The sequence below is a fragment of the Hemitrygon akajei genome, chromosome 19, assembly GCF_048418815.1.
Source record: "Hemitrygon akajei chromosome 19, sHemAka1.3, whole genome shotgun sequence".
Classification (NCBI taxonomy): Eukaryota; Metazoa; Chordata; class Chondrichthyes; order Myliobatiformes; family Dasyatidae; genus Hemitrygon; species Hemitrygon akajei.
In genome coordinates, this window is record NC_133142.1 from 60,752,968 (window position 1) to 60,765,138 (window position 12,171).

At 41.9% G+C, this 12,171-nt stretch overlaps 1 protein-coding gene across 4 annotated transcripts in view; it reads right to left on the reverse strand.

Annotated features, from left to right (window-relative positions):
• mbd4 (methyl-CpG binding domain protein 4) overlaps window positions 1–12,171 on the reverse strand; it is a 38,256-nt gene that overhangs the window by 22,956 nt on the left and 3,129 nt on the right. For all 4 annotated transcript variants that reach the window (XM_073072608.1, XM_073072607.1, XM_073072610.1 and 1 more), the window contains 4 exons: window positions 10,973–11,730; window positions 4,189–4,251; window positions 3,953–4,087; window positions 1,991–2,140 (listed from right to left, as the gene is read on the reverse strand). In XM_073072608.1, coding sequence (XP_072928709.1) covers window positions 1,991–2,140; window positions 3,953–4,087; window positions 4,189–4,251; window positions 10,973–11,730 — 1,106 coding nt within the window. The remainder of the gene's footprint in view (window positions 1–1,990; window positions 2,141–3,952; window positions 4,088–4,188; window positions 4,252–10,972; window positions 11,731–12,171) is intronic.

The following is a 12,171-nucleotide window of genomic DNA, read 5'->3' on the forward strand; positions in this document are numbered from 1 at the left end:
AATAGGTTGAGTGAACTCAGCCTTCTCTCCTTGGAGCGACGGAGGATGAGAGGTGACCTGATAGAGGTGTATAAGATGAAGAGAGGCATTGATCATGTGGATAGTCAGAGGCCCAGGGCTGAAATGGCTAGCATGAGAAGGCACAGTTTTAAGGTGCTTGGAAGTAGCTACAGAGGGGATGTCAGGGGTATGTTTTTCACATACAGAATGGTGGGTGCATGAATACAATGCCAGCGACGGTGGTGGAGATGGATACAATAGGGTCTTTTAAGAGACTCTTAGACAGGTACCAGGAGCTTAGAAAAATAAGAGAGCTATGCGCTAGGGTAATTCTAGGCAGTTTCTAGAGTAGGTTACATGGTCAGCACAACATTGTGGAATGAAGGGCCTGTAATGTGCGTGGATTTCTCTGTATACAGGATTGGAATTAAGTCTAGAACTTTAAAGATTTAGCAAAAAAAAAGCTTGAAAGAGCTTGTCCTATGTCGTAGACAGCCATGAGCAGTACAGCTCTTAGGCCCAATCAGTCCACACTGACCATGCTGTCCACCAGCTAGTCCACATGTCCTTTTGTGCAGCCCATACCCCTCCAAGCCCCATTCCTCCATATTCCTATCCAAGTGCAAATACTGTTGAACCTAGCTCTTCCTCTGGCACCTCATTCTATATACTCACTACCCTCTGCATGAAAATGTTACTCCTCAGGTGCCTTTTAAATCTTTCCCCTCTCACATCAAACCAATGCCCCCTAGTTTTGACTCCACCTTGGGGGAAAAACCCTTACCCACCGTATCTATACTTCTCAATTTCAAACACTTATACAAGGTTGACCCTCATTCTCCTATTTCCCAAGGAATAAAGACCTAGCCTGGCCAATACCTTCCTGGCAACATCCTTAAAGAACTTCTCAGTATTCTTTTCAATTTAACCATGTCTTTCCTATATCAGGATGACCAAAACTGTACACAATACTTCAAGTGCTGCCCCACCAACAACTTATACAACTGCAACATCATGTCCCAACTCCTATACTCAATGCCCTGACTGATGAAGGATAGAGCGCTCAATGCCTTTTTCACCTGGCTGCCCATAACACCATTTTAAATTAACTATGTACTTGTATTCTGTAGTGCACTACTATTCATAGTATAAACCTTGTTAAAACATCTACTGCCTTATTTTTTAAAAAGAGACATAGCAAAGTAACAGGCCCTTCCGTCCCAACATGTTTGCACTGCCCAGTACACCCATCTGACCATTATCTACCCTTTTGGTTACCTCTTCAAAAAATTCTAAAGATCTGCCGAAAATGATTTCCCATGCACAAAGCCTTGCTGACTCCTATCAAATCCTGCCCATCAGGATGCACTCCAGTAACTTCCCCCACTGTCACTGGCTGATCGGCCTGGCTTGTCCTTGCTATCATCCTGAAACAATGGAATAATACCTTCCAGTTTTCAGGAACTTCACTGGTGGCTAATGATAAAGCAAGGACCCCTGCAGTTACTTCTCTTGCCGCCCACAAAATCCAAGGATGCACTCAGGGATTTATACACCTTAATGCACTGTAAGGCTTCAAATATCTTCAAATAAATGTTCTCTAAAACATCTTGAAATGTTCCCCTTATCTCATGAACAATCATGAATTTCTACTCAATAAACACCATGGAGAAATATCGTTAAAAATCCCACTCATCTCTTACGTCTTGAGACACAAGAGGCCCTACTGATCTGTTGGGAATCTAGTCATCCCTTTACTCAAAATATCTATAGATTCTCTTGGGATTTTACTAACCTTTACCTATCAGATACATCTCATGCCCTACAAAATCTCCCTCTTAAGGATATTCTTAATCTTATTATAGTCATTAAGGGATTCACTTGTCCCCGACCTCCTAAACCCAAGGCTTCAAGAAATGGTTTCACAAATAGACTGAACATCCGAACTGGAACATAAGTGTAAGCCTGTTAAATAGTTGAGAAACAGTACCAGAAAACCTAATGATAGCCTTTGCTCTCAGCTCATTCAGGCCAAGTGGCTTCAGCAGTGCTGCCATTTCCATCCAGTCAGCTGCTTGGGCTACTTCAGCAGAAGGGTACTTCTCTAGAAACTCCCACAGTGCAGGAACAGCCTTTTTGCCTAGTATGAGGAAAGAACTCATGTCAGACTCACCTCAAATTAAGATTAAGATTCTGAAATACTATTCCAATACTTTCATAAATATCTAACATTGTCATTAAGACAAATAAAAGCAGGTTGTAAACAGGATCAATCTCCCATTTTTTTTCAGAAATGACTCAGATCCATTACACATAACAAGTGTTTGTGACTGATAAGCTCTGGCAACCTTTGGGCAGTTTTGTGTGCTGTATTTGCATCACTTGAGATGGTAGGTTAAGGTCATTCAAAAATCTGTATTAGCTGGTGATTTATTGCACTACTCCACATTAGTCTGAACAGGAAGTAAAGATTTTGATGAAGGTAGAATAGTGAATGTAATGTGTATGGATTTCAGTAAGGCATTCAATAAGGTTCCTCATGAAAGGCTCATTCAGAAAGGAGGCAAAGGATGGTTGTAAATGGTTCGTATTTTGCATAGAGGTCGATGACCAGTGGTGTTCTGCAGGGATTTGTTCTGGGACCCCTTTTCTTTGTGATTTTTAGAAATGACCTGGATGAAGAAGTAGAAAGGTGGGTTAGTAACTTTGCTGATGACACAAAAGTTTGGGATGTTGTGGATAGTGTGGAGGGCTATCAGAAGTTACAGCAGGACATTGATAGGATGCAAAACTGGGCTGAGAAGAAGCAGATGAAGTTCAACCCAGATGTGTGAAGTGGTTCATTTTGGAAGGTCAAATTTGAAGGCAGAATACAACGGCAGCGTTGCAGATCAGAGAAATCTCGGGGTCCATGTCCATAGGGCACTCAAAGCTGCTGAGCAGGTTGACAGTTTTGTTAAGAAAGTATATGGTGTGTCGGCATTCATCAATTGTGGGATTGAGTTCAAGAGCTGAGAGGTATTGTTACACCTATATAGGACCTTGGTCAGACCCCACTACTGTGTTCAGTTCTGGTCACCTCACTACAGGAAGGATGTGGATGCTATAGAAAGAGTGCAGAGGAGATTTACAAGAATATTGCTGGATTGGAGCATGTGTCCTATGAAATAGGTTGAAGGAACTTGGCCTTTTCACCTTGGAGAGATGGACAATGAGAAGTGACTGCTAGAGGTGTATAAGATGATGAGAGGCATTGATTGTGTGGATTGCCAGAGGCTTTTTCCCAGGCTGAAGTGGGCATAGCTTTAAGGTACTTGGAAGTAGGTACAGAGGGGATGTCAGGGGCAGGTTTTTTCACACAGAGAGCGGTGGGTGTGTGGAATGCACTGCTGGTGACAGTGGTGGAGGCAGATACAATACAGCCTTCTAAGAGGCTCTTAGACAGGTACATGGAGCTTAGAAAAATAGAGAGCTATTCGCTAGGGGAATTCTGGTCAGTTTCTAGAGTAGGTTACATGGTTGGCACAAATTGTGGGCCGAAGGGCCTGTAATGTGCCATATATGTCTAAATCATCTTCTCTTAACACCACGAAATAGTTGTCACCAATATTAGTTAAAACAAAAGGATTAGTAAGAGTTTCATATTAATAGACAAATTGGTAAATTTTATTTTATAGCACAGTAATTGTTACATTTTGGGTGCGGTTATTTGCCATTAAGTTCGCACAACATGTTGGTGGTGGTGGTCAGCCATTCTTCTTCCAGCACCACTTCCGATCTTATGTACTGAATTTGGTTTTCACAATATGATCAGTTCTAAAATGGAGAAACCAGTTGGTTTGTAGAGCACCAGTGCTCAGTCCACTCAAATGACTCGGAGAATCCAAGTCTGAACCATTTGCTGCCAGCTCCTTATTCTTTTATGTCATGCATTCAACAAAGATGAACTCACCAGAGGTTCTGTTAAGAAAAATAGTTGCAACAAGAAGCTTCCAAGGATCATGAAAGAGCGTCTCTTGGATAAGTTTAAAAGGTGATCGAGGAGGAGTCCACTTGACAAAAGCTTTGCGCCGTGGAGGACTAGAAGCTTTAAAAAGAAAAATGCACAAAATGCAGTTCACGTGAATGTTGAGTCCCATTTCACATCACAGATCAAACTCTCATCTCTCATAAAGGTGCTCTACATACCTTCTTTGGCATACTTCCCAGAAAAGTATGGACTGCTTTTCCTCCGCTCCACCTTCCTTTTTACTGTTAAGAGAAAAAAGTATCATTGAATCTGCAGGTGCAATGACAGACAAATACTAATGGCAGGCAAAATACTCCTTTAATTTAAAAGAAATCTAATTTAAAAGAATATTCTAAATCAGAAGTGATAGTGACAAAACGATTGTCTTTTTGAATCACTACTTGTTCTTTTCACCTAGTTGACCATCCACCCACAAACCTGTGACCCCAGCTTCCACCAAAGAGCAAATTAAAAAAACTGCTGCAGGAATTCAGTAGGTCAGGCAATGGACAATCAATGTTTCAGGTCCAGATGACAAGTCTTATCCTGAAGTGTTGACTGTCCATTTCTCTCTAGATTCCAGCAAATGCAGTCTAATCTGTTTCCACTCTTAAAACAGAAAGAGACAGAATAAATTTTTGGTCCATTTGCAAACTTGTAACTATTGTTTAAGTGCCTACCTGTCAATCTCTGCCTTGAACAAATACAATGACTTTGAACCAGTATTATTTCTGGATTAGAGATTTTACTACCCAGACAGGCAATCTTTACTCTGAAGTTATGGCCCCTAGCTTTAGATACAAACCAGGGGAAGACCACCTTAGTCAATTCCCTTCAGAACCTTAAGTTTCAGTAGAGTCATCTCATTGTTCGACATTCTAACTAACTCCCTCCAATGCATGTACATCCTTCCTTAAAAATATCTACATGGCATAGTTTCACCGGCACCCTGTTAAGATGCACAAAAATCTATTTTTACATTCCTCACACTTTACACAGAAAACCAACATTTCAGCGGTCTTCCTATTTGCTGTATCTGAATCCACTTGGACCCCCAGCTCCCTTTAATCATTAATTTCATTCTATTTCAACAATTTGTCGCAGATGACAAATCCCCTCAAAACTACCCAGTAAACTCCAAGACCCGGGCCTCAATATTCACTTGTGCAACTGGATCTTGAATTTTCTCACTCGCAGACCTCAGTCAGTTCGGATTGGCAAAAACATCTCCTCCACAATCTCTATTCAGCAAACGAGCACCACAGGGGTGTGTCCTTAGCTCCCTGCTCTCCTTGCTTTAAACCGATGACTGTGTGGCTAAGTATAGTTCCAACACCATATACAAGTTTGCTGATGACACCACTGTTGTGGGCGTAAAAATGGTAATGAATCAGCATACAGAAGGAAGACAAAAAATTTGACTGAGTGGTGTCATAACAACAGCCTCTAACTCAATGTCAGCAAGATCAAGGAACTGATTGTGGACTTCAGGAGAGGGAAACCAGAGGTCCATGAGCCAGTATTCATTAGAAGATCAGAGGTGAAGAGGGTCAGTAACTTTAAATTCCTGGGTGTCACTTTCTCAGAGGACCTGTCCTGGACCCATCATATAAATGCAATTGTAAAGAAAGCACAGCAGTGCCCCTACTTTCTTAGGAGTCTGTGGAGATTTGCCATGTCATCAAAAACCTTGACAAATTTCTAGAGATGTGTGGTGGAAAGTGTATTGACTGGCTGCATTACAGCCTGATATGGGAATACCAATACCTCCAAGCGGAAAATCCTACAAAAGGTAGTGGATTCTGCCCAGTACGTAATCGGTAAAGCCCTCCAAACAATTGAGCACATCTACATGAAACATTGCTGTAAAAAAACTAGCATTCATCATCAAAAATCCTCACCACCCAGGTCATGGTCTTTTTTCACTGCTGCCATCAGATAGAAGGTACAGGTGCCTCAGGAATCACACCACCAGGTTCTAGAACATTTACTACCCCTCAACCATGATGCTCTGAACAAAAGAACATCTGTTCTATTTCTGGTGTTCCCATGACCAGTGATCTCATTGTAAGGATTCTTTATCATATTTCATACATTCGTTATTTATTGCTGTTTAATTATACTTGCATTTGCACAGTTTGTTGTTCACTGATCCTGTTTACAGTTGCTGTTCTATAGATTTGCTAAGTATGCCCACAGGAAAAGAAAAGAATCTCTGTGGTGACACGTATGTACTCTGGTAATAAATTTTACTTTGAACTTTAAATAGTTCAGGCCCTTTGTTCACTGTGGTATCTCAATGATTGCCAATCCAAAAAAGATCTATTTATCCTTGCTCTGTTATCCATTGACTAGTCACTAACCTGTCATAACCTGAATCTCCCTTGGTCTCCTGCATATCTAAAAATCCAAGAGTTGTTATAGCACAGAAGAGCGCAGGAACAGGGCCTTTGGCCCATGATGTTGTGCCAATCATGATGCCAATTGACACTAATCCTATTTGCTTGCATGTGGTCTATTCCCTGCCTGTTCATGGACATGTCTAAATGCCTCTTAAAATTATCTTTCCTTTCACCTGCTAGTTCATTCCAGGCATAATACTCCAAATGTGGCTTAACCAAAAAAAAACTTCCGAACTTTTCTATTCAATGTCCTGACTGAAGAAGGCAAGTATGCCATATCCCCTTTTTCACCCCCTACAGCCTCCCTTCACTGATTTTCCTCATCCTCTTAACTCCATTCACTTATAACGCATACAGATCACCCACTGACTCTCCCACGCCTTCCCTTATCTGAATGTCCCCCCACCCCCATCTGGTTCCAGTTCATTTGTCCTTTATCTCTTCCCTAATTAGGTAGACTGGGAAAATCAGGTTGGTACTGGACCCCACAAAAGGGAGTTTGTGGAGTGCCTCCGAGATGGATTCTTAGAGCAGCTTGTACTGGAGCCTACCAGGGAGAAAGCAATTCTGGATTTAGTGTTGTGTAATGAACTGGATTTGATAAGGGAACTTGGGGTAAAAAAGCCATTAGGAGGTAGTAGCGATAAGTTTTAAGCTACAATTTGAGAGGGAGAAGGGAAAATCGGAAGTGTCAGTATTACAGGTGAACAAAGGGGACTATGGAGCCATGAGGGAGGAGTTGGCCAAAGTTAACTGGAAAGATACCCTAGCAGGGATGACAGTGGAACAACAATGGCAGGTATTTTTGGGAATAATACAGAAGGTGCAGGATCAGTTCATTCCAAAGAGGAAGAAAGATTCTAAGGGGAGTAAGGGGTGACCGTGGCTGACAAGGGAAGTCAAAGACAGTATAAAAATAAAAGAGAAGAAGTATAACATAGCAAAGATGAGCCCGAAGCCAGGGGATTGAGAAACTTTTAAAGAGCAACAGAAGATAACTAAAAAGGCAATATAGGGAGAAAAGATGAGGTACAAAGGTAAGTTAGCCAAGAATATATAGTAAAAGCTTCTTTAGGTATGTGAAGAGGAAAAAATTAGTTAAGACCAAAGTTGGGCCCTTGAAGTCAGAAACGGGTGAATTTATTATGGGGAACAAGGAAATGACAGACGAGTTGAACGGGTACTTTGGATCTGTCTTCACTAGGGAAGACACAATCTCCCAGATGTAACAGTGGCCAGAGGACCTAGGGTAACAGAGGAACAGAAAGAAATTTACATTAGGCAGAAAATGGTGTTGGGTAGACTGAAGGGACTGAAGGCTGATAAATCCCCAGGGCCTAATGGTCTGCATCCCAGGGTACTTAAGGAGGTGGCTCTAAAAATCATGGACGCATTGGTAATCATTTTCCAATGTTCTACAGATTCAGGATCAGTTCCTGAGGATTGGAGGGTAGCTAATGTTATCCCACTTTTTAAGAAAGGAGGGAGAGAGAAAACTGAATTATAGACCAGTTAGCCTGACATCAGTGGTGGGGAAGATGCTGGAATCAATTATAAAAGATGAAATAGCGGCACATTTGGATAGCAGTAACAGGATTGGTCCAAGTCAGCATGGATTTACAAAGGGGAAGTAATGCTTGACTAATTTTCTGGAATTTTTTGAGGATATAACTATGAAAATGGACAAGGGAGAGCCAGTGGATGTAGTGTACCTGGACTTCCAGAAAGCTTTTGATAAAGTCCCACATAGGAGATTAGTGTGCAAAATTAAGAGCACACGGTATTGGGGGTAAGGTACTGACATGGATAGAAAATTGATTGGCAGACAGGAAGCAAAGAGTAGGGATTAACGGGTGCCTTTCAGGATAGCAGGCAGTGACTAGTGGGGTACCGCAAGGCTCGGTGCTGGGACAGCAGCTATTTACAATATACATTAATGATTTAGATGAAAGGATTAAAAGTACATCAGCAAATTTGCAGATGACACAAAGCTGGGTGGCAATGTGAAATGTGAAAAGGATGTTATGAGAATGCAGGGTGACTTGGACAGGTTGGGTGAGTAGCCAGATGCAGTTTAATGTGGATAAATGTGAAGCTATCCACTTTGGTGGCAAGAACAGGAAGGCAGATTACTATCTGAACGGTGTCAAGTTAGGAAAAGGAGAAGTACAATGAGATCTAGGCGTCCTTGTTCATCAGTCACTGAAAGTAAGCATGCAGTGAAGAAAGCTAATGGCATGTTGGCCTTCATAACAAGGGGAGTTGAGTACAGGAGCAAAGAAGTCCATCTGCAGTTGTACAGGGCCCTGGTGAGACCACACCTGGAGTATTGTGTGCAGTTTTAGACAATAGACAGTAGGTGCAGGAGTAGGCCATTCGGCCCTTCTAGCCAGCACCGCCATTCACTGTGATCATGGCTGATCATACACAATCAGTACCCAGTTCCTGCCCTCTCCCCATATCCCTTGACCCTGCTATCTATAAGAGCTCTATCTAACTCTCTCTTGAATGCATCCAGAGACTTGGCCTCCACTGTCTTCTGGGGCAGAGCATTCCACATATCCACCACTCTCTGGGTGAAAAAGTTTTTCCACATCTCTGTTCTAAATGGCCTACCCCTTATTCTTAAACTGTGGCCTCGAGTTCTGGACTCACCCATCAGCGGAAACATGCTCCCTGCCTCCAGCGTGTCCAATCCCTTAATAATCTTATATGTTTCAATCAGATCCCCTCTCATCCTTCTAAATTCCAGTATATACAAGCCCAGTTGCTCCAATCTTTCAACATATGATAGTCCCACCATTCCGGGAATTAACCTTGTGAACCTACGCTGCACTCCCTCAATAGCACGTATGTCCTTCCTCAAATTTGGAGACCAAAACTGCACACAATACTCCAGGTGGGGTCTTACCAGGGCCCTGTACAGCTGCAGAAGGACCTCTTTACTCCTATACTCAATTCCTCTTGCTATAAAGGCCAGCATGCCATTAGCTTTCTTCACTGCCTGCTGTACCTGCATGCTTGCTTTTATTGACTGATGTACAAGAACACCTAGATCTCGTTGTACTTCCCCTTTTCCTAACTTGACTCCACTTAGATAGTAATCTGCCTTCCCGTTCTTGCCACCAAAGTGGATAACCTCACATTTATCCACATTAAACTGCATCAGCCATACATTTGCCCACTCACCCAACCTGTCCAAGTCACCCTTCATTCTCATAACATCCTCCTGACATTTCACACTGCCACCCAGCTTTGTGTCATCTGCAAATTTGCTAATGTTACTTTTAATCCTTTCATCTAAATCATTAATGTATATTGTAAACAGCTGCGGTCCCAGCTCCGAACCTTGCGGTACCACACTGGTCACAGCCTGCCGTTCCGAAAGGGACCCGTTAATCACTACTCTTTGTTTCCTGTCAGCCAGCCAATTTTCAATCCATGTCAGTACTCTGCCCCCAATACCATGTGCCCTAATTTTGCCCACTAATCTCCTATGTGGGACTTTATCAAAAGCTTTCTGGAAGTCCAGGTACACTACATCCACTGGCTCTCCCTTGTCCATTTTCATAGTTACATAGTTTTGGTCTCCAAATTTGAGGAAGGACATTCTTGCTATTGAGGGAGTGCAGCGTAGGTTCACAAGGTTAATTCTCGGGACGGCGGGATTGTCATATGTTGAAAGACTGGAGCGAATGGGCTTGTATACACTGGAATTTAGAAGGATGAGAGAGGATCTGATTGAAATATATTAGATTAATAAGGGATTGGACATGCTAGAGGCAGGAAACATGTTATCGATGTTAGGAGAGTCCAGAACCAGAGGCCACAGTTTAAGAATAAGGGGTCGGCTATTTAGAACGGAGTTGAAAAAGATGTTTTTCCAACCAGATAGTTGTGGATCTGTGGAAAGCTCTAACTCAGAAGGCAGTGGAGGCTATTTCTCTGGATGCTTTCAAGAAAGAGTTACATAGAGCTCTTAAAGATAGTGGAGTCAAGGGACATGGGGAGAAGGCAGGAATGGGGTACTGACTGTAGGTGATCAGCCATGATCACAGTGAATGGTGGTGTTGGCTCAAAGGGCCGAATGGCCCACTCCTGCACCTATTGTCTATAATTGTTTCCATTATCACTTTCCTTACTAACCAGATTCTATCTCGGATAGCCTTTGTGTTCCTGCTATTCACTTTCCAGCTTCTGCCTTAATCCACCTTTACTCATTCCTCTCCACATATGGCTTCACCTGCTTTCTTTTGTCTATTTTCTATCTATCACCCAACTACTTGAATCCCCAATGCCACTAATCCCCCTCCACTCCCTCCATCTGCTTATCATCTTTCAATGCTCCTCTGTCCACCAATTACGTCTGGCCCATCTCAACTCTCCTCTCTCTGCTCATCACCCTGACGCAGAGCCTCAGTTGACAATTCCTTTACTTCCCAGATGTTGCTCACCCCACTGCAACAGTACATTGTTGCATTTGATGTTGTTTCAGAAAGACAATAAAATAAATAGGACATTTCATTGTGGCAATAATAAATACTTCATTTCCTTTAAATACCTTGTGTGTTAAACAATGTAAATCGGTCCTCATCAGAAATCTTTGTACTTCTGTCCAAGTCTGAATTTGAGTGGCACGCTTGTGAAAGGCTCATGTCAGGTAATATGCTGATATCCGCATCAATCTTCTCACTTATCAGTGACTGAAAGTTGGAAACATCAGAGGCACATTTGTCAGTTTCATCTTCATGTACTTCCAGCATGCACTTGCGTTCAAATGGTTGTTGGCTGGGAAGCAGTATTTTGCTCTCTACTGCTTGCTGACAGGACTTCCTGCTGCTGGTCTTCTTGTCATCTCTTGAGTTTGTTTTTAGTTCTTCACCCTCCTCTCCTTCAGAAGATGGACACAATTTCTGTCCCACTCCTGCAGATAATCCTCTTCTAGAATTCCTCCTCAGTCTGATCACGTTTTGTGGTTTTATACGCATTGGACATTTCTGTTTTGAGGTGTTTTTCACTTCCACCTGATGTCTTTGGGCTAAATGGCAGGAAGCTTCAGTTTCAGGCCTCTCCCCCTCTTCAGCATTTTGTGACACAAGTGATGAAACATGTGGAACATCATTAGCCAATGTTTTGATCTCCTGTGACTTCCTTTTCTGAAGAGTCTTTGCCTGCTTAGTGGGTCTGCTCTTTCGCTGAACATAACTTCGCCAATAAAAGGTGAAGTTAAAATCTTTGGCTTTCAAACATTCTTCTCCAACATTCTGTCGGAAGTAATTTTCTAGTTCCCTTGAAGATCGGAATCGCTTCCCTTCTGGACTGTTACGAAGTATGAGAAGAAATAATGACAAAACCAAGCAGTTACTTCAACAAATTACAAAAATCTACTCAATTTTCTACAGCAAAGTGCACATTGATGAAAAGAGAGTATTAATACCTCTCAACAGATGCTGGCTGATTGCTGAATATACCCAGCATTTACTGTTGGATATTCCCCACGTACTTCCAGCATTTGCAGTTTTTGTCAGTAAGTTATTGCAAACTTATAAATATGAACTTTTAAATGACAGACATTAGTTAAACATGACTCACGGAGAAAATTGCAAAAGAGAAACAGAAGTTCTTAAATAGCTTATATTTTGAAATGATTCACTTAACAATATTTATAACAACAATAATAACAATATTTACTAGATTTACTAGAATGTGATCTGGGTTTCAGCACCTACATTATAGAGAAAGGTTGAACAAGTTAGGTCT